The 24,522-nt window shown below is 34.2% G+C and overlaps 1 protein-coding gene across 1 annotated transcript in view; it reads right to left on the bottom strand.

The window, feature by feature from the left end:
• Positions 1–24,522, bottom strand: part of DIAPH2 (diaphanous related formin 2) — a 2,325,141-nt gene that overhangs the window by 1,524,333 nt on the left and 776,286 nt on the right. Inside the window, 1 exon segment of the mRNA XM_053699395.1 lies at positions 3,014–3,334. Within this exon segment, the coding sequence (XP_053555370.1) occupies positions 3,014–3,334 (321 nt within the window).

The raw sequence follows: 24,522 nt of genomic DNA, 5'->3' as shown, positions 1-24,522 counted from the left end.
TCCCTAGCGATGTTAGAAGTCTTACAATAATTCACTGGACAGAGACTCACTCTTGTCTATCAGCTATCCATATCCCAGGTGTTGAGAACTGGGAGGTGAATTTTCTAAGTCATCAGACTTTTCTTCCGGGGGAGTGGGATTTCCTCCGGAGGTCAAGACCAAGCAGGAGAGGGCTTTGGTGTTTTTGACAGCGCCTGCGTAGCCACGCAGGACCTGGTATGCAGATCTGGTGGACATGTCATCCTTTCCATCACGGTCTCTGCTTCTGAGACAGGTCCCTCTACCTCAGGGTCCTTTCAACCATCTAAATAGAATCAATCTGAGATGGACTGCCTGGAGACTGAACGCTTGATGTTATCAAAGCATGGCTTCTCCGAGTCAGTCATTGATACCTTAATACAGACATGAAAGCCTGTCTCTAGGAAAATTGAACATAGATATGGTGTAAATATCTGATTGTTATGAATCCAAGGGTTACTCATGGAGTAAAGTCTGGATTCCCAGGATATTATCTTTTCTCCAAGATGTTTTTTAGAAAAGGGTTGTCAGCTAATTCCTTAAAAGGGGACAGATTTTTACTCTGTCTATTTTTTTGCACAAGCGTCTGGCAGGTATTCTAGACGTTCAGGCATTTGGTCAGGCTTTGGTTAGATCCAAGCCTGTGTTTAAAACTGTTGCTCCGCCATGGAGCTTAAACCTGATTCTTAAGGTTCTTCAAGAAGTTCCGTTTGAACCTTTTTTGTTCCATAGATATCAATCTTTATCTTGGAAAGTTCCTTTTGGGTAGCTAATTCCTCGACTCGTAGAGTCTCCAAGTTATCTGTGTTACAATGTGATTCTCCTTATCTGGTCCTTCGTACGGATAAGGTAGTCCTGCGTACCAACCTGGGTTTTTTCCTAAGGTGGTATCTAACAAGTACATCACTCAAGAGATAGTTGTTCCATGCTTGTATCCTAATCCTTCCTCAAAGAAGGAACGTCTATTACACAATATTGGATCTGGTTTGTGCTTTAAAGTTTTACTTACAAGCTACTACAGTTTTCATCAAACGTTCACCTTGTTTGTTGTCTATTCTGGACAGAGGAGAGGTCAAAAGACTTCAGCAGCCTCTCTGTCTTTTTGGTTAAAAAGCATAATTCATTTAGCTTATGAGACTGCTGGACAGCAGCCTCCTGAAGGGATTACAGCTCATTCTACTAGAGCTGTGGTTTTCACTTGGGCCTTTTTTAAATGTGGCTTCTGTTGAACAGATTTACAAGACGGAGTCTTGGTCTGCGCTTCATACTTTTCAAATTTAACAAATTTGATACCTTGCTTCTTCGGAGGCTATTTTTGGGAGAAAGGGTTTTTTACAGGCAGTGGTAACTTCCGTTTAAGTACCTGCCTTGTCCCTCCCATCATCCGTGTACTTTAGCTTTGGTATTGGTATTCCATAAGTAATGGATGATCCGTGGACTGGATACACTTAACAAGAGAAAACATAATTTATGCTTACCTGATAAATTTATTTCTCTTGTAGTGTATCCAGTCCACGGCCCGCCCTGTCACTTTAAGGCAGGTAATTTTTTCATTTGAACTACAGTCACCACTGCACCCTATGGTTTTTCCTTTCTCTGCATGTTTTCGGTCGAATGACTGAATATGGCAGTTAGGGGAGGAGCTATATAGCAGCTTTGCTGTGGGTGGACTCTTGCAGCTTCCTGTTGGGAAGGAGAATATATTCCATAAGTAATGGATGATCCGTGGACTGGATACACTACAAGAGAAATAAATTTATCAGGTAAGCGTAAATTATGTATTTTTAAAAACAGCATTTGTTTTTCAATAACCACCAAATATTTTGACTTATTTGGAGGGGCGAATCCAGGCTTTAGTGTGTAGACAAAAAGGCTACACATAGTCATATTGATAGTATCAAGTACATTGCTTTTCAGTTTTTATCTGCTAAAAAAAACCTAAGGAAATATATATAGCAGGTTTAGTCTTGAGAAGTCTGCATGGTGCTTTTCAGTTGTGGGAATTTGAAAACCCACAGTTTTCAGAGCTACAATACATGTAAAGGGGACAAAATAAATACAATATATAAATGCCTTTTGTATATTATTTATGATTGATTGCTCCTAACTTCATTTTCTTTCTGTGTATTAGAAAAAAACCTCTAATAGTTAAAAGTTAAAGATTAAAAAATGTGATTATTTATATTGTTTACCTATTTTTTTAACTTTAAAGGGATACTAAACCTATTTTTTTTTTTCTTTCATGATTCAGATAGAGCATGAGATTTTAAGCACCTTTCTAATTTACTCCTATTATCAATTTTTCTTTGTTCTCATGCTATCTTGATTTGAAAAAGCAGTACTGTAAGCGTTAGAGCCGGACCATTTTTTGTTCAGCACCTGGATAGCACTTGATGATTTGTGGCTAAATGGAGCAAACCAATCAGCAAGCTCTACCAAGGTGCTGAACTAAAAATAGGACGGCTCCTAACCTTTTATTACTGCTTTGTCAAATCAAGATAGCATGAGAACAAAGAAAAATTGATAATAGAAGTAAAGTAGAAAGTTGCTTAAAATTGCATGCTCTATCTGAATCATGAAAGAAAAAATGTGGGGTTAGTATCCCTTTAATCTTAAATTATTTTTTTAATTTGTTGATGTATGATTGCATTTGCTGCTTTAATAAAAGACCAGGCATAAAGTACATTAAGGGCTACATTTGTGTAATATTGACACAACCTTAACTGCTGACCTGCAGATGTATAAAGCATTATGAAATTTTCCATTTTCAATATACTGATAAAATTGGTCAATTTTAAAGTAACAAGTGTTTTGTAAAATACTATTATATTACACAACTGTGACCTCATGTAAAAAATAAGTATTGTTGCATGGATAGGTTGTGGTTTTCTAAAGTTTTGTCATTGGGCAACCCTGGTGTATACAATACACAGTTACAATTAGTTTTGATTCTAACAAGGCTTTTGGCCAAGATTGGGACAAATCCTAACCTTACCTTTGACCAGTTTATCCTTTTCATGTTGACCTCTGGCTTGTACTGCTTTTTTGGCCGCATTCCATATGGTAAAACTACAGCAACAGGAGCTGGGGGAGCCCGAATCCCTCCAAAAGGTGGAGGTGGTGGAGGACCTCCAAAAAGGGGTGGGGGAGGAGGAGCTCCAGGGGGGCCCATTCCTGGAGGTGGTGGTGGAGGTGGGATTCCACCAGGTAGTGGAGGAGGTGGTGGAGGTGGAGGGGCTGCACATCCAGGAAGAGGCGGTGGTGGTGGAGGCGGAGGTCCACCAGCTGCTGATGGGACATTTGGAAGCTTAACACCCTGAAATAGAAGTAAAGTATATTACAGACTGTTGAGATATGGGAATCAAAGCACATTATTATTATTTAGAAATGTGCGATTAGTTTCGGATCGATTCGGAAATTCGGCTGAATTCGTTAAATTCGGAGATTTGGATCGATTCGAATTTACGAATTGAAATAGTGCCGAATCTACCGAATAAATCCAAATTAGTTCGGATTTATTCGGTAGATTCGGATGGCCATGGATTACACTAGTATTGTTCAGTATATTAGGTTATATCACTCTGCTATGGGTTACACCTAATATACAGTACATAATACTAGTCTAATACACAGCACATCCCACCTAACACTTACCGAAATTCCGAATTTCCGAACCGAATCGAACCGAATCCAGATGAATTTATTCGAAATCCGAATGAATCCGAAACGAATTGATTCAAATTTTTCCGAATTCGAATCGATCCGAACCGAAATTCGAAAACATCCGAATCGATCCGAACCAAATTTTTTCGCCATGCACATGTCTATTATTATTTAAAAGAAACATCATCTTTTTTAAACCATCTTTTACACTGTTTTCATTTAGGATGTCTCACACTTTTATATATAAAATGAACCATTTAAAATACACTGATACAGGTCCTCTGTGTTGCTTGGTCACCCTGTATGAGATGGAGTTTTGTCAAAATCTATTAGAATAAGTGGTTACCCTATATATAATTCATAACGTCTCATGTTAATTCCCTTGTCGTTCTAGTATATAACATTGAACTTAAATATGAATATATTACATATATTAGTATCCTTTAAAATACTGAACTATTACATTTTGATAAAGAAATATTAGTGTTCTCTCAATGGGGTAAAAAAAAAAAACAATAAGCCAATTTAATTTGCTAATTTACTTATCTACTTGAAATTCCTTAGTGTATTTATGTAAGTATTTTAAGTTAAAGGGACGTTAAACAGTAAATACACGCTAGACCAGGGTTTTTCATACCTGACCTCAAGCAACCATAACAGATTTTCAAGGTTTCCTTGGGTGAGAGCAGGTTAATATTCATGTTTACTAATCAGCTGATTATTTAACCTGTGCTGTAGAACTGATATCCTAAAAATCTGGCCTATTAGGGAGACCTCAGAACTGGTTTGAGAACCCTGACATAATGATGTATTCAAAGCATAGATTAGCCTTAGAATATGTAGATATATTTTTGCTCTTATACTACTTGATTAAATATTGAAAATATAAGTGTAAAGTTTTAGTTTTTATAAAGTACTTTAGTTTATATAAAGTAATAGTTACCACCATGTTTGAACTAGTTTTCTATTTTTCTCTGTTTGTGCAAACAAAGCTATGCGGAAACCCTTTTAGATTGCCCTATGTTCCACACAATATTGTTTGGACAGTCTCTTTTATTGCCTGTTTTATATCTGTCTCTTAAGCAGGAAAACAGATAAGGGGTAACTTAAGTTCAAAGATGGCTGCACCCATTACTTTAAAGAAACTCAGTGGAATGTTAGAGTTAAATTACAGGAAAACGTAACAAAAGAAATAATGAAAATATATTGCAAACTTTTTTAATTACACATGATTAAACATTTTATATTACAATATAATATTGTTTAATCTACTTTTTAAGTTAAATTATGATTATGCATATCTCAGACATGATATGCATTAAGTTCTGTATTTGCCCCTAGAGGTTTTAATAGAAAAAATAGACATTGTATTTGTCTACTGCCCTTGTAAGTAAGTAAAAAAATGTTTCTATGAACATTATTTTTTTGTTATGACAATAAGTCATTCCACTATTGAACTGTAACCAGTTGGCAATTAAACATGAACAATGGCTCTCAATAATTTTGGATAGAAAAGTTTTTTAGATTTTGTAATATTTGTGAAGCTAATGAGATGCACTCACCAAGATCACATTTTATCTGTCTCTAATTAATCTCTAGATAAAGTAATCAATTGCAAATCGGCCCAAATCTTGAACATTGTTGGTGCCATTAGCTCTCTATATTGCTTTTGACACTCAGTGATATGGCATTTCTATCATGCATAAAAAAGAGCAGAATAAAAACTTTCTAAATAAGTAAATGCAGTTTACATTTAAATCAAAGCTAATGAACCTGTACCATTTGTATATTTGCTACACATGCTTACTGGCTGATAAAAACAACTCACATAGCTCTATTTGTCTACTCTGATAAAAAAAGAAAAAAAAACATTTGGTCTACTCAGCACAGGGTACTGTGTCTTTACAAATGCAAAAGCTATAGTAAATTTTGATTGGTCCTTTTTTAATCAAAACAGATTAAAGAGACATTAAACACTAAATACATTTTATAATTATAATATCAAGGTTATTCCCCACCTCCCTTTAGTCACGGGGGCTGCCATGTTGAAATCTGTGTTTCCCTACATTCCAGTGCTGTTGTGTTTGCACATGTGCAGTAACCTAGGTTACATAATGGCTGTACCAATGATTAGAGGGAAGTACGCCTGAAATGCATTGTGTTTAGCGTCCTACATATTTAAAGTCTTACAAGGTAAACCTCAATATTCTAATTATTTATCTAACATTCTTTTCCACTTCTATATAGCACATAACTTATTTTTATATATCTATTTTAGAATTCATAAATGTGAGCTATCATGTGGACTGCTCAAATTTTGTAAAACGTATCAATTGTTGCAAAAGGACTCAACCAGTCTCATTAAGAGGACATTGAGTTTTTGGATAAAACAAAATATTTAGGGAACACTAAAAGCACGTTTACAACTTTCTTCTAATGTGCACCTTGTGAATTTTACAGATGTTCATTGTTGGCATAAAATACAGAATATTAAAGAATTCAGCCTTAAATAAAGCAATTTAACAAATCTAACAAAGACATACTGTACATATAATAGCAAACTGTGTATGCAAACATTTGTGAATCAGTGTAATGCAACTAATACACGTGTATCATTCAGAAGGTTCAATAACGTAAAATAGAATTATTTTAAAAGCAAATAAGTCCTTTCAGATCCGTTGGTCAATTAATCTCATGCAGGATTCTGGATAAAAACTATAAATATAAATAGCTTTATTAAAACAGCTTTAAATTGGAAATATTCAGTGACAATCAATAAATGCTTAAACGCCAACTGCAATGATTAAATTAAGTGCAAATCAACAAAAATGGCTTAACAAGTACCAGGTTTAAAATATGCTCAGTGATTATTTGTGTATATGAGCCAAAAATCAATATAAATATGTGATTAGATACTAATTAAAGACACTGACTAAATGATACTTTCCTTGTGACATATGAAAGAGAGAACAGAAATTCTGTGTTCAAATTATCAGCATTGCTGACACAGATAGGGTAAGATAACAGTGATGGCAAATTAGAAAAACAGATCATTTTTAATATACAGTATATCTTGACTGACCGAGCATTATTGTTTACCAGATTACAAGAGCACATACAACTGTTAAAGAAGAATGTATTTCCTCACATGGCGAAATATAAAGAAATTACATCAGCAGTATTGTTTCAGCTTTGTTAAGTTCATGTTTATAAATTACCAAATTTACTCCTTCTACGACTACAGGTCAGTATATCAGGTCATAACTCCCTCCAAGTACTATCTAGTTTAGTTTAATATATACCAGTGTTTTTCAGCCAGTGTGCCGTGAGAGATCCTCAGGTGTGCCGCGGCAGACTGACAACAGTGTGACATATTTTTTTAAATATTGCTTGTTTTTTACTCTGGGCCATTTTTTTTATTTTGAGTGAGATGATGACTGAGGGTAACTGTGCAGCGGCAGCTCGCCTCCCCAACCCGTGTTCACACCCACAACATGTGCCTAGTGCCGGCTCTACATGCAGCACCACGCAACACTTCAATCCCCCATGCATGCTGGCACAGTTTTGCTCCTCCTCCAGAACAGTATACCATGCTCCACATATAATCTTGTGCTCCACTTTTCCCAGTTTGCGGGGGAGGGGGGGACAACTTTTCCCAGTGCTGGGATGTCCCTCTTTCAAATTTTGAAATATTGGGAGGTATGTGACAGGCTCATCAGGCAGACAGGCAGGCATCATTTACAACCATGACATATTGACATTCATTCACAAACAATCATTATGATTGTTTGTGAATGAATATCAATATGTAACGTATAGTCTGTAGGAGGCATGGCATGACAGTACAGTACAGTATGTGTGTGTGTATGTATGTATATATATATATATATATATATATATATATATATATATATATATATATATATATATATATATGCTGTATTAGGCTACAATGTGTGATTTTGTAAAATTTTGGGATGGTGGTGTGCCACAGGATTTTTAAATGTAAAAAAGTGTGCCACGGCAAAAAAAGGTTGAAAATCACTGATATATACCATCCTCATCACAGTAGTTCCTCTGGTGTGATTTTAATTTTTTTATTATGCCTTTTTATCTGATTCAGTTTCCAGCAAGGGATTTTGATCATGATTTAATTAGCACCAATGTATATATTTAATTAATTAATTAATTAATTAATTAATTAAAAATAATTAATTAGAAAGATAATAATAATTTTTGTTTTTAGATTCCTCTTGTATGTAAGGTACTCTGTAACTGAGAATAATAATAATAATAATAATACAAATTTGTCTATGTTTAACTCAACACCCCTGAAGTACAATGAGGACTGGAAAGTTACATTTACTAATGCAATGAGTGACAAGTTGGAATCTAAGTGAACAGAATTTAATAAAAGCTGCCTAATTTGTACAGAATAGCTTATTATTATTAATGGGACAGTTCACCCAAAAACTTTCTCCCCATTAAATTATTCCCAATGATCCTTTTTACCTGCTAGAGTGTATTAAATTGGTTGCAAGTAGCTCCTTTACTCATATTTCAGCATTTGAAATAGCTGATTTAGCTTCTGGTTTCCCAACCTATACTGAAAGTTTTGATACTGGCGTATACGCTATTGACAAGCCTAAGTAAACACAGCCAGCAGAAGAGATTACAGTCCCAGTGGGATGCAGGATAGTTAAGTAATAAAATTATAATTTTCCATTGTTCTCTCTATGTATTGAGCTTTGGTGTTCCAGACAAATATAAGATAAGGAAGCAAGTCTGTGTACATAAAAGTGATAACATAATGAGATCTGATATTACCTGAAGCTCAACCCATTGTAATAGGCTGTGGTTTCAAATCACAAAACCAGCTACTTCAGATACACAAATAAACCCGAAAATGCAATTTCTCAAATATTTTATACTCTGCAGTTGGTATAACAAGTAATTTAAAATACATTTATGGAAAAACAATTTTACAGTGTACTGTCTCTTTAAGACTGCAATGCGTAGCAGGACTGGGCAAAGAAGTTGCAATATTGTTAAAGGGACACTGAACCCAATTTTTTTCTTTCATGATTCAGATAGAGCATGCAATTTTAAGCAACTTTCTAATTTACTCCTATTATCAAATTTTCTTTATTCTCTTGCTATCTTTTTTTAAAAGCAGGAATGTTAATCTTAACAGCCAGCCCATTTTAGGTTCAGCACCATGGATAGCCCTTGCTTATTGAGCTTACACTTACCCACCAATAAGCAAGCATAACCCAGGTTCTCAACCAAAAATGGGCCGTCTTCTATGCATCACATTCCTGCTTTTTAAATAAAGATAGAAAGAGAATGAATACAAATTGATAATAGGAGTAAATTACAAAGTTGCTTAAAATTGCATGCTCTATCTGAATCATGAAAGAAAAAAAAAATGGTTTTAGTGTCCCTTTAAGTAGGCCTAAAAAAGTAACATAATGGAGTCTGATTTTAATACAAAACTTATGAAATGCTAGATGTTCTGTACAGAAGCAAAAAGGCAATAAAATCACTTGAGACTAAACTGTAATCATAAAAACTATATGTTTTCATTACGACCAATAGAAACAAATCAATCTGCTAAAAGGATTTAGTAGGAAATCCTGAATGCCACAAGGGCACTTACAATTTGTTCTGCTTATCGTTCTTTTTTTTTTCTTTTTTTATTAAAAAAAAAAAATATATCTAAGCAAAGCACATGTGTAAGATTCATCAAAGTCTAATATTATGACATTCATACTTCAGGGCCACATGTATTAAATTATAGTAAACGTCAGCATATGCTTAAATGAAAGCAGAGATGATCTGTTTAAGCTGTAGCTATAGAGTTTAGGATGCTGACAAATGGAAATCCATTCACACTTTTCTTCCATTTCTGTTTAATAAAATCAAACTTAGCAAATCTGACTGCAAAACCTAAAAAAAAACACTTCTGGGTTATTTTCATCATCACAAATAGAATGTTGAAGAATAATATAAATATTTATTTACAACTTCAGTTATAGGGATATTTTACTTCCAACACATCAACAAGACTTCTGTTGCTATACATGGAATTTAATGTACACAGCTATAGAAATTGATTCCTTTAGCTCTTCAGTAGTGGAATAAATCCATGATAAAGTAGAATATTATGTAAATAACTGCCATATCTTCTTTGCTTTTATCCCTTGTCGATTACTGTTTGTGATCTGAGTAGATTTACCTAGTTCTGTATGATATTGATTTATAGACAATAGATACCAAGTCTATACAGTTACACTTTCTATCAAATACATATTTGACAACAATTTTATTTCCAAAGACTTTAATATATGCTGGGGATGCTTTATGCAGTTCGCCAAGAGTTTAGGTCTTTAATCTATACTACACTGTATCTAGGGCATTTCATTTCAAGTCAAATCAAATAATATTACCCTACAAATCCATAATAGAATATCTCTGCTTGACTTTAACGGCACCAGCAAATACCAGAAAGACAATTATACATGAAAATAAACCATTCTGAAAATTAATTAAATCAGATAAACTCATGGTTGTATGGATGCAAGCAATTCCAGAAACACAAGATATAACATTTCTACTGTAACATTTATGACTCATACTTGACAAATTGTATAGTCTGAGCAAGTATAGATGAATTTGAGCCGATCTCAGTCTGACAGAAGTTATGAAAACTGGAGACACCGCGTATATAAACTAGAGACTAAAAGCATTTTTGCTGACAGATCCCAAGCTTAAAGATGGCTTGTCATCTGAAATTACACACTAGTTTACCACTAATGACAACTCTGTTTCATCTTTAAACACATTGTTGGCAGCCCATAGTGGTTACCTGATAAGCAAAGCTTTATACCTACAAACACCACAACAGCCTCTACATAAATGTAATAATAAAGCATAAAACCACACTAAAATGAGGTGAACACAATTAAAAGTACCCGGTAAGACACAAAATCAATAGAAATCCAATAACAACACAAAAAAGGTACTCAGATAGACACAGTATAAAAATAAACTAATAAAGTTTATTGAATGTTAGAAAATATTCTGCTATAGGTTTTCTTCCTAAGCTTTTTTTTTAACTAAATATGAAACTATTGATTTGCGAATTCTACTAATTCAAATACACAGAACGCAAAGCTACTGAGAAATGATTTCCCAAAGCTTTGTAATTATAGCTTCAAAATAGAAATAAAACAAGTAAATGGAAACCAAGATAGAGACTGATTCAATACATTCATGAAACTTTGTATAGATATTCCCTCCTCACCTTTGAACTCATCTCTCAGTTATTTACAAAATTGTTTATAATTACGTGCTCTATGTAGCATGAAATGCGTTAGGCTATTTAAGGCTTGCTTCATGTATTTTATACTCTTTTTAATAATGAATTCTATTGTTAATTTTATCCTGAAGTTCAGCTATTTTCTCAATCATTGCTTTACAAATTTGATCCCATTAACACACAAAAAAAATCACTTTAATAAATTCTAAAATGCTCTCATTTAGATGCAACAATGAAGAAAAAAAATGTTATTGTCCCTTTAAACCTGGGAACGATTACAAGACACCTAAGCAAACAAATTAAGAAAATTTATATATTTCACTAGATGAGAAATGTCAGAAGCAGAGACACTACTCTTGCTGATTACCCATCAGGAAATAATAAAGATTCAATTATTTTTAAAATGTGTAATTTTACATCCAATTTACACTATGTTCTAGCTACATTCCAGAAAATGTAATATTCATTATAAAATGCAATTTTCTCCTTTTCCACATACACATCATTTGTCCCCTTGGGAAACTAAGCCCGACCTTTTACCTGTTAAAGGAACAGTCTAGTCAAAATTAAATGTTCATGATTTAGATAAGGCATCCAATTTTAAACAATGTTCTAATTTAGTTTTATCATTAAATTTGCTTTGTTCTTTTAGTACTCTTTGTTGAAAGCTAAACCTAGGTAGACTCATATGCTAATTTTTAAGCCATTGAAGGCCTCTTATCTCAGTGCCTTTTGACAGTTTTTCACAGCTAGACAGTGCCAGTTCATGTATACCATATAGATAACATTGTGCTCACTCCCGTGGAGTTATTTATGAGTCAGCACTGAATGGCTAAAATGCAAGTCAGTCAAAAGAACTGAAATAAGGGGGCAGTCTGCAGAAGCTTATATACAAGGTAATCATAGAGGTAAAAAGTATATTAATATAACTGTGATGGTTATGCAAAACTGGGGAATGGGTAATAAAGGGATTATCTATCTTTTTAAACAATAACAACTCTGGAGTAGACTGCCCCTTTAATGTCATGAGATAGTTTTCTTCACCCTCTCAAACTTTATGTGGCATTTTTTTTTTTTTAAGTTGTTAACAACTTTTACTTAATTTTCTTAGGGACGCTTTTGTATGCATGACAGAAAATGTTTGAGTATAATGGTCCTTTAATACCTAATAGTTACAATAAAAGTATTTATTATATTCTACAATATATGTCCCAATTCAGCCAATTATCCATTTTGCACATATTTGGTGAAGCCTTTTTCAAATTTTGAGCCCTCAGAAACAGTGCCATAAAGCTTAACAGGGCCACAAAACAACCACTATTCCAATCGAGTTTTTGTTTGCTTGTTTTTTTACTAAATCACCTGACTGGGGGGGGGGGGTCCTAGGGGGTTTCTGGGGCTCATTCATTAAAGGAGCATTAAACACTTTGTAATTTAATATATGTAATTATGTGTTGTAATATACGTTCCTTATTTTGTTTGACCCCTTTTCTCTGAAAATGATGGGCTTTCCCCTGAGTTTCTAAAAAGTAATGAGTGCTGCCATTTTGAAACCTAGTTTTCCCTTATCTAATCTCTTCTGCTGAGTACACTTAGGGACAGATAAAGTGTGCAAGTGTGCAATATGTGAGCTATAGCAATGTTAAAGGGACAGATGAAAAGGAGGCTTGTTGAAGGCTGTGTGTTTTTTCATAAACATTGGTAATTCTGTTTAAAATAAAGGTAGTAAATTATTTGAAACCAACTTGATCAAAATCTTCAGTAACATTTTATACATATACACACATTTTTTAAGGAGATGCTATGAAAACTGGCTAAACTATACACAGAAATTAAAAGTAAAAGCAGGACTCTTTAAGCTCAATTGTGCTTTTTACAGAGGAGCACTTTCCTGAAGTATATCCTGCCTGAAAAGTGAAGTCAAGCTCCAAAATACCGGGAAACCCTTATCTGAATGAGGAACATGGCAACCCCAGAAGATCATTTCAGCCTTGTTTTGTGGGCCTTGTCAGCGAGGGGAAGCCATAACCCTTCTAGGCACATCTAATTTCCCCCTTCATATTTAAAATATTAAGTAGATAATACAGCAAAACTATCTAGTCACACTATGACTAAATAACCTGACACGTATTGTTTATGTATTCTCTACATTACACTATGGATAGTCTCACACTAGGAATAGGTGGTCAAATTGTAAAATTTTTAGACTGTCACTTTCCATAAAATATGCCCAATTTGATATATATTATTTTTGTGAATTGTGTTCTAAATTTAGATAATTTGTGATACAAAATTCTGTATCCAAAACAGAGATAAATCAGATTTATCTTTATCCAGTGCATTTCTTTGCATTTATTCTTAATCTCAAGGATAATATTTCAACCAAGTCCTCTACTAGATTATGTCTGACCTTTAAAGGCATATATTTAACACATATGGCCTGATGATAATAAACTTGCCAGCATGCAGAGAAATCACATGTCCCTGTACGTCTGCTGCATGTACATATGTACCATTACACATTTGATTGAGTGTCTAATGCAACCCCCTTTTCTCGGCTTTGGATCATCGAGCCCATAGACTTGCAGGGCCAGTAGTGCTAAAGTTGCATGCTTTAACAAATTACAGCATGTCTTTTTTGCACTGCAATGTCCCTTTAAATGTAGGACTGATAAAGCTAAATCTCTTTCCATGATGGCACTTTCTGTGTTGTCACCAAGATATATACAAATTAGTTCACATTATTAAATATTTTTCACAGTTGCCTGATAAGAAGGGTCTGGATTGCCCTTTTGGATAGGAGAAGATGTATATACTGTAGGAAAGTTTCCTTTTGTGTAAGTCGCAACTGAACTAAAAGACACTGCACTCTTGTTGTGCACATCCTAAGAACCTCTTTAGCTATGTTGTTCTATCAGTCTTTATTGCATTTTTCAAAACTGACAGGTCTCATCTAATAACGCCGGTGAAGATAAAACTAGGATCATTATTAAAAAATTAAAAAACAAGTAAAATCTTAAAGTAGATTTATCCATTATATATATATATATAAAAGCAAGGGGATTAAATACATTGCTAACATCTCACTGTGAAGTCACAGAGAACTGCAGGGACCAGCATGTGAGCCAATTACCAGTGGCAGTAACATTTCCCTGCCAATCACCAGCTGTGTTCATCTTGGTAACTGCAATTCTTGCCCCTCCCAAGCAGAACTTTTCCTCTGTTTTAACCCCAAAAAAGTTCTACAGTGAGTAGTGCAAAAATGACATGCTCAAAAAAGTGCATCTAATTTTTACACTATATTGTCCCTTTAAAAGGAAAGTTTACTCAAAAAATGTCTCCCCTTTAATTTGTTCCCAATGATCCACTTTACCTGCTGGAGTGTATTAAATTGTTTACAGGTATTTTCATTACCCTTATATTGGCATTTAAAATAGTTTATTTAGCCTGTGGTATCCCCACCCATCCTGAAAGTTTTTGGCCAGTACAAGAAATTACACTCCCAGTGGGTTATAGAAGAGATAAAGTAATACAATGTTAAATTTCCATTGTTCTCTACAAGTATTAGTGATTGGTTTAAGGACAGATATAAGATAAAGAAGCAGGTATATGTACACAATGTGGTAACGTAATGAGATCTGATTATACCTACAAGCTCAAACCGTTTTATTAGGTTATGGCTTCAAAACACAAAACCAGCTAATTCATCCAATTGCACACTGACCGCAGTCCACTCTTTCAAATACTTGGGTATGTTGTTAGACTCTAATCTATCTTTTGGCCTCCACATAGAAAAACTTGCATCTAAACTTTATCCAAAACTAGGTGCCCTGTACAGAAACAAATCTTGCCTCAACCCTACAGTAAAGGAAAAGATTGTACAGCAAATGCTGATACCTATCATGGATTACGGGGACGTAGTATACGCACCTGCACCGCAAACTCACCTTAATAATTAATACACTATATAACTCGTTCTGCCGCTTTGTGCTACAATGTAACTACAGGACCCACCATTGTGACATGCTAAAAGAACTAAATTGGCTGATGCTGGAATCCAGACACACCCTCCATCTTTCCTGCCTTGTGTTTAAGAGCCTTTCAGGGAAGCTCCCACCCTACCTGAGCAGAATGCTCTCCCCGGCTATTCCCACCTCCTATAACCTCTGATCCAGTACCAGCACATTATTTAGCTTGCCTCAATACAAAAAGAAAGCAGCTCGATCCTTCTTTTCCTACAGAGCACCACAGTTATGGAATGACCTCCCGCACACTTTCAAACCTTCCCCAAGCCTAATATATTATGAATAATTTACCGTTGTTTATTCAAGATAAAGATATTAAAATTTTTAATCGGGCCTGTGCCGATTTTTTTTGGAAAAAGAATAGACACATGTTATCTATAATAAAACTTGCCCAGCTTAAGGAATTTGGAGGCCTTGCATTTTCTGATATAAAGGCATATACAGTTTATTTAGCCTGTGGTATCCCTACCCATCTTGAAAGTTTTTTGCCAGTAGAAGAAATTACACTCCCAGTGGGTTATAGAAGAGATAAAGTAATAAAATATTAAATTTCCATTGTTCTCTACAAGTATTAGTGATTGGTTTAAGGACAGATATAAGATAAAGAAGCAGGTATATGTACACAATGTGGTAACGTAATGAGATCTGATTATACCTACAAGCTCAACCCATTTTATTAGATTATGGCTTCAAAACACAAAACCAGCTAATTCATCCAATTGCACACTGACCGCAGTCCACTCTTTCAAATACTTGGGTATGTTGTTAGACTCTAATCTATCTTTTGGCCTCCACATAGAAAATTTTGCATCTAAACTTTATCCAAAACTAGGTGCCCTGTACAGAAACAAATCTTGCCTCAACCCTACAGTAAAGGAAAAGATTGTACAGCACATGCTGATGCCTATCATGGATTACGGGGATGTAGTATACTCACCTGCACCGCAAACTCACCTTAATAAACTTAATACACTGTATAACTCGTTCTACCGCTTTGTGCTACAATGTAACTACAGGACCCACCATTGTGACATGCTAAAAGAACTAAACTGGCTGTCGCTGGAATCCAGACGCACCCTCCATCTTTCCTGCCTTGTGTTTAAGAGCCTTTCTAGGAAGCTCCCACCCTACCTGAGCAGAATGCTCTCCCCGGCTATTCCCACCTCCTATAACCTCTGATCCAGTACCAGCACATTATTTAGCTTGCCTCAATACAAAAATAAAGCAGTTCGATCCTTCTTTTCCTACAGAGCACCACAGTTATGGAATGACCTCCCGCACACTTTTAAACCTTCCCCAAGCCTAATATATTATGAATAATTTACTGTTGTTTATTCAAGATAAAGATATTAAATTTTTTAATCGGGCCTGTGCCAAATTTTTTTGGAAAAAGAATAGACACGTTATCTATAATAAAACTTACCCAGCTTAAGGAACTTGGAGGCCTTGCATTTCCTGATATAAAGGCATATAGCATTGCTATATTAGCACGGTATGGAGTAGATTGGTTACTTTCCTCTAATTATGTAACTAATATAAAAATGGAGCAAAATTATATACACCCGTTATCTCTCAAAAGCGATTTTACATTGTCCATATATACAGCTTCCTGGAAATATCAAAATTGTATTTAGTATGTATAATGTCGTCAAAGCATGGCATCAATTATGTACATGTCTGAAGATTAACTTCCATACTTCCATATATCAGCTTTCCTCCCAATTAGAGGCCATCCGGAATTCCAACCAGGGATTCAGTATGAGATATTTAATAGATGGGCTGATAAAGGTTTATTAATGGTTGTACAATGCTTTGAAGAGGGATCGAGAATCAGAACGTTTGAGAGTATCGCAAATGAATTTAAGCTGTCTAACAAGTGTTTTTATGCATATCTTCAGTTACGTCATTTCATTAATAAAAATTGCAAACAGGGACCTGGTCAGAGTATTTTGAAACAATTGCTGACTATATTAATTTATACAGGCAAGGTAACCATTCAATATCATTATTATATAAGATTCTTTTGGAAAAACAGGGGCAGTTAAACCTAGATCATTATGTATCCTATTGGATTAAGTATTTTGAAGAAATCAATAAAGATACGATTAAAAAAGGTATTAAGTGGATACAAGATGCACCTCTCTCTTCCTCCTGGAAGGAATCCCATTTAAAACTGCTTAACAATGATTACATCTCGCCAAAAAGGTTAACTGCTTGGTCAGTAGGACAACAAGGCCGTTGTTATAAATGTCATCATCCTGTAGCGAATTTGCTTCATTGCTTTTGGTATTGCCCAAAAGTGAGACAATTATGGCAGAAAGTAAACTTTTGGTTAAATAAAATTATTCCAGAGCATTTTTTTCTTCTTGAGCCAATATCTTTTTTTCTGAGTACGGATATACAGTATTATGATTTGTTAATACGGTTATTGTAGTGGCTCAAAATCTAATTCTGAAAAACTGGAAAAATAAAAAACCTCCCGCCTTTAGATTATTTATAGAGGCAATTAAATCACAGATTATGTTTGAACAGCATAATCTATCTAATATACATAATAAGCAAATACAATATTTTTTTAAACAAATGGTTGAATATTATCCAATCCTACCCTATATCTACACAATATATTCTTACTAAAGCATTTCATAGGTCTGAATGCTTCGAAAACTTAATATTGAGAGAGGTTTTCCAAGTAACATGTATTAGAACACTCAATAGGATTATGGATAATAACGTCGCATATAGGGAGTCGGTGGGAGGCATATCAACCCTTCCCTTTTTTTTTTTTTTCTCCTCTTCTCCCCCCGATGTATCTGTTTGAACTTTTTTGTGTATATAATTGTTTACAGAGCATGATAAAAACTGAAATGTTGCTTAGTTAGATCATGAAAAGCATATAAAGTCTTATTATTTAAAAAATCATTTACCTAGATTTTGTTTGAAATGTCAAAAATATAAAAATGTCAGGGTATAGGTATTATGATGGTACACAAACATGTAAATATGCTATTGATCCATATATTGTGGATTTCTTTTTTTTGTTTTTCTAATTGATTTGTGTATAAATTGTACTCTGCCAGTTATGGTAGAGAATTTGTAAATATATATATATATATATATATATATATATAAAAACTTCCCCAAGCCGAATATCCTTTATATATATAAAAACTTCCCCAAGCCGAATATCCTTTAAGAGATCCCTCTCTACATATCTCAAAACCGAATGCACCTGTCATTGTTGATTATATATTTCCTACCTGTTCTATGTTACATTTTTGCATATATTGTGTATTATTAGTGTTTTTGAATTTTATTGTATCCTATTGTATCAATGCAATGTTTTGTGGACCCAGGACATACTTGAAAACGAGAGAAATCTCAATGTATCCTTCCTGGTAAAATATTTTATAAATAAATATACACAAATAAACCTTAAAAAGCAAATCTTACACATTTTATACTCTGCAACTGGTAAAAAAGTAATTGGAAACACATATACTGTCCCTTTAACCAGATCTCATCAGAAAAAAAAACTAGTATTGAGGTAAAATATTCTATACAAATTATCTGTACATATCATTTTAGTGCTGCTATTTTGTGATTGAAAAGAAAATTCAGCTCAGCTGTATGATACCCAGCATACTGAGAATGTGTAGGTTTATACTTAGTTGGCAATAATAAACTCTGTGGTAATTACTGTAATTATACACAACTTTTCAGCACCTTATCTGTAAACAAACATATCCTTATATGTGCTAGCAAACTGTTATTCCTGAATCCTGTATTTACAACACCTCTGAGGATTTGTACCACGTCCAGCTGAAGAACATATGAATTTATATAATCTCACTGTGTTTTACTGGGGCAGATGACAAATCTATTCTTTCCTACAGTTGTTCATTAGTTATGTTAATTGGAAAGGCAGTTGTAGCCCAATTATACAAATTGTAAATAAAAGAGAAGTGTGGTATATAGTGATTTCTCTTAACTGGACTAACATACTGTTTTAAGACAGAAGCTTTTAGGTGATTGTGTTTACATTGTCAATGTAGAAATAATGCTTAATTGTTGAAAATAAACTACAAATTAAAAGGACATTAAACACCTTGCAATTATAAGATATTTGTATTCTGTTATAGAATAACATATGAGACAAGTCTAAGCGTTTTTATTAAAAAACAAATTAAAGGGATAGTAAACCCCAAAATTTTCTTTTATGATTCAGATAGAACATACAATTTTAAACAACTTTCCAATTTAATTCTATTATCAAATTTTCTTCATTCTCTTGTTGACCATTGTTGAAGGGACAACTTTGCACTACTGACAGGAAGCTGAAAATATCTATTTAGCCAATCACAAAAGGCAAATGTGTGCAGGCACCAATTAGCAGCAGCTCCCACTAGTGTGTGATATGTGCATATTCATTTTTTAACAAGGGATACTAGGAGAACGAAGCACATTTGAAAATATAAGTGAATTTAAAAGTGTCTTAAAATGACATGCTCTATCTGAATCATGCAAGTTTTATTTTGACTTTCCTATCCCTTTAACAAACTTTTTACTGTAATTGTTGTTCAATAGTGAAACTCCACCCATCATTAGCCTTATCTGGATCAGCCAATCAGGGCTTTAGTCTGCAGACGACAAGGCTAGTAACTCTCATAACGTTCGTATAAAGTAAATTGCTTTGCAGTCGTTAACTGATTAAGCCATTTATGGACAGATATCTAACAGGTTTAGCTTTGAGAAGTCAGCATGTGCATTCCAAGTTCTGAGAATTAGAAACTGCTCAATTATCAGCATAACGATAATGAATATGAATGATGAAAATAATAAAAAATAGATTACAAAGTTGTTGTTTTTTAACACATAAGATTTTGGAGTCAAATCTCAAGGGGTTTACTGTCTCTTTAAGTCTTTAACACATATTTGGGTTAAAAAAACAAGATATCTATGGTATGATTTAAAAAAAAAATAAGCTTAGAAGTTAAATTAAATACAAATAAATAGGCTCTCATAGATCTAAATTCCTATAAAAGAACAGTTATGAAAAAAAACTTTGTCAGCACATTTTTATACCTGCTCTATTTTGGTGACCTGATCAAACTCAAGATGCTATTATTTAGTGACAGAGTGATATATACAGTTCACAATATAATAGAGGCCCCTAAAGGCTGGTCACTATGAACAGCTGCAGGAACGTTATTAAGAAAGAAAAAAAAAATAGAAACAAGAGAGAAATATACTTTGTAAGAACAAAAGCTGGAGGAAAAAAAAAATCATGCTTGTTCAGTAGGCCAGTGATATGCAGTCAGGCCTCTTTTAGCTCTCTTTGCCTTTAATATTTAGTCTGATCCTACCCTAAAAGGTAGCCTTGTCCCCCCAAAAAACAGGCATCTTCCCCTGGACAATGGAAAGCCACATAACCCAGATGTAAGTTTCAGTGAGATCCATTTATATCCTTATAGGACACATGAGCAAGAGTCCATGTCTGGTTTCTAGTTATTACTCTTTACTATACATTATAACACTGGTAACTATATTAAATGAAAGCAAATTAACCCTAACAGTGACCAACCCCACCATATTTATACCCTAACTATTACTAACATGGTTCCCTTCTATTCATTTCTAACCAAGCCCCCCTTACCACCATAAACCCTAAACTTGACCCTGATCGAGGGCAATACCAATCAGTTGACACCCCTCTATTCAATCTCCCCCCCTCACAACTACCCCAACTTAAAGGGACAGTAAAGTTAACATTTTTCTTTCATGATTGAGAATGCATTTTTTTTAAACAATTTTAAAATCGACTTCTATTAACTAATTTGCTTCATTCTTTTGATATCCTTTATGGAAAAGCACACCTAGGTAGGCTCAGCAGCAATACACTACTCAGAGATACTGGGAGTTTGGTGGCTACAGATATATGCCTCTTGGTATTGGTTCACCTGATGTGTTAAGCTAGCTCCCAGTAGTGCATTGCTGCCCCATCAACAAAGAATACAAAGAGAATGAAGAAAATTAGATAATAGAAGCAAAGAGGAAAATTGTTTGAAATTGTACGTATCTGAATCACAATAGAAAAAAATGGATTTCATGACTCTTTAAAGTGGTGGTCGAGTGATATTTATAAAACATTTAGATAAACTGTTATTCTGGATTAATACTTATTTTAATTAGCTAATATATTAGTTTTCTTCAGATGTGGCTGATGCATACTTTTAGGTATATAAAGTTATTAAAGCGCAAAATATTTTATAAAGCATGTGTATAAAATACGGCATCAGCTTAATGCATATTCTTAAATATTAGCGTTTAAATAATTTGGAGTATAAAAAAGATTTATGTAACCCGTATGTAAGTTGCACACTAAAGAGAGGAAATATAAAGGGGCATTCAACTCAAAACAATGTCTTATAATTTAATTAACATAAATCAATATTTATTACGCTAGCGTTTTGTGTAAAATACTTTGCACCTGCAAGTCACCTACCCATGTGTCATGTACTAGTCCCAGAAAGCCTTTGGAATATGCTGTGGAATGTGTTAGGATGAAAGTCAAATGAAATGTTTGAAGGTTTAAACATATTACTTTAAATTAACCATTAAAGGGACAGCAAAGTAAAAAATCAACTTTCCCGATTTAGACAGAACATGTAATTTTAAACAATGTTCCAATTTACTTCTATAATCAATTGTGCTTGTTCTCTTGGTATCTTTTTTAAAGAGTAATCCTGGGTGAGCTCAGGATCGTGCACGTGTCCTTAGCTATCTCGAAGCAGTGTTTGCAACAAGTTTAATAGCAATGTTTTACATAGTTACAAATACTGCTGCATGCAATGCTACAGACACTCTACAGCAGCAGAGGTTGCAACAATGTTAATAGCAATGTTATATATAGTTTCAAACACTGCTGCCCGATGGCTAAGGACACATGCACATTCCGGAGCTCACCTACGGTTACTCTTTAACAAAGGATACCAAGAGAACTAAACAACATTGATATTAGACGTAAGTTGGAAAGTTGTTTAAAATTGCATTTTCTGACTGAATCACAAATGTTTATTTATAACTTTACTGCCCCTTTAATGGCTAATTTAAAGAATTAAAAAACAATATTTCAGACATATTAGGTAGGTAGCAATCATCTATACTGAATGTATTAACTGTCGTGGTTTATTTGCACCTTTTCCATATAGACGAAAGGTCTGTGACAATCAATTATAACCAGTGAAAACCCTGTTTTATATATATATATATATATATATATATATTCTTTCTTTTTTTTCTTTAGGCTTTTATATATTTTTATTTTTTAATAGACAACTCTATTTGATTAGAATTGCTTTGAAATTACTTTTAAATAAAAACAAAGATGTGGCACAACATTTTCATGTACAAATTCAAACTGATTGGGATCCAGAGCATATCTGCATATGATTTCCAATTTGCTCATATACAGTAATCCTTATTATTTATTATTTTTTACTATTTGTATTTTATTCCTGAAATTTTAGGGGGACTTTCTGCTGTATTATAATGGTTGGCCAACATCACATTTCCAAAATGTTCATCAAGTTTGTGACCTAAATTGTAATTAGTTAATTGAACTGAAGAGAAAGTTTCACTTTGTATGTATATTACACTGTGGCCTCAAGTACAATCTTTTGGCGATTTGCTCCTCAAAACGCTTTTTGCTTTCCAAGCGAATTGGGAGCCTAGTTTCTCAAGGTGATTACAATGCTATACTGTTTTGTTTGTTAAAAACCTGTCGTGATAAATGTGTTTTCAAACAAAAAGCTCCCAAAAAGAGCTCTTTTTGAAATAGAAACTGGGAGGTCTCCCGAAACTGACACATACAGTAGCCAATTCACATTGCTTAAAGGGACACTCAAGTCAAAATGAAACTTCTAGGATTCAGATAGAGCATGCATATTTAAACATCTTTCCAATTTACTTCCATTAACGTGCACAGTCTTTTTATATTTACACTTTTTGAATCACCAGCTCCTACTGAACATGTGTAAGAAGTCACAGCATATACATATATGCATTTGTTATTGGCTGATGGCTGTCACATGATGCAGTGGGAGTGGAACTAGACATAACTTTGAAATTTGTCAGAAAAAAATCTACCACTCATTTGAAGTTCGGACTAAGGGGTAAATTTATCAATCTCCATATGGATCTTGATGTCCCGCGTTTTCAGAAGTCCCGCGTTTAACAGAAGTTATGAAGCAGTTTTCTAAGGACCGCTGCTCCATAACTTGTCCGCCTGCTCTGAGGTGGTGGACTAAAATCAACCCGATCGAATACAATCGGGTTGATTGACATCCCCTGCTAGTGGCTGATTGGCCGTGAATCTGCAGGGGGCGGTATTGCACCAGCAGTTCACAAGAACTGCAGGTTCAATGATAAATGCCAACAGCATATGCTGTCGGCATTTATCGATGTGGAGCGGACATGATACGCTACATTGTATCATGTCCGCTCACACTATACTGTAATAAATTGACCCCTAAGTGCTTTTGCATTGTCTTTTTATCATGCATTTGTTGATTATGCAAATTTAATGTATTTACTTGTCCTTTAAAGGGACAGTACACTGTAAAATTGTTTTTATATTAATGTATTTTCAATGACTTGTTATACCAGCTGCAGAGTATAAAATGTAGGAGAAATTGCATTTTTCGGTTTATTTGTATATATGAAGTAGCTGGTTTTGTGCTTTTAAACCACAGCCTATTACAATGGGTTGAGCTTCAGGTAATATCAGATCTCATTATGTTATCACTTTTATGTATACAGACTTGCTTCCTTATATTATATTTGTCTAGAAAACCAAAGCTTAATACTTAGAGAGAACAATGGAAAATTATCATTTAATTACTTAACTATCATGCCCCCCACTGAGAGTGTAATCTCTTATGCTGGCTGTGTTCACTTAGGCTATTCTATAGAATATACTCCAGTATAGAAACTTTCAGTATAGGTTGGGAAACCACAAGCTAAATCAGCTATTTCAAATGCCAAATTATGGGTAAAGGAGCAACTTTTAAACAATTTAAAACACTCCAGCAGGTAAAATGAATCATTGGGAACAATTTAAAGGGGAGACAATTTTTGGGTGAACTGTCCCTTTAAGGTTACAGGAAATCTCCATTCATATAACCTCTTTGTTCACTATGCAAAGAAAATACTTATTTGCATGTGTGACATCCACCTATTGTCATCACAATGTATTCTCACTGCTTAGTATCTATATGAATATCCTACGTATCTTGGCAGGATGGACATACTTCATCTTCAAAAGGTGTTTTTTTATAGTCAGTTTTTCATATTTAATTGTGAAGCTCATTCGCACTGTCGTCATTGTCACCAACAGTACTGGCATTATGAAAATTTTATTTTTTCAGGAGATCACTTAGTCATGACTTTCATAATTAAAGGGACAGTATACACTCATTTTCATATAACTGCATG

The sequence above is a fragment of the Bombina bombina genome, chromosome 1, assembly GCF_027579735.1.
Source record: "Bombina bombina isolate aBomBom1 chromosome 1, aBomBom1.pri, whole genome shotgun sequence".
In the NCBI taxonomy this organism is placed as follows: domain Eukaryota; kingdom Metazoa; phylum Chordata; class Amphibia; order Anura; family Bombinatoridae; genus Bombina; species Bombina bombina.
The sequence above is the reverse complement of the archived record's forward strand: the minus strand, read 5'-3'. Positions and strand labels throughout refer to the sequence as shown.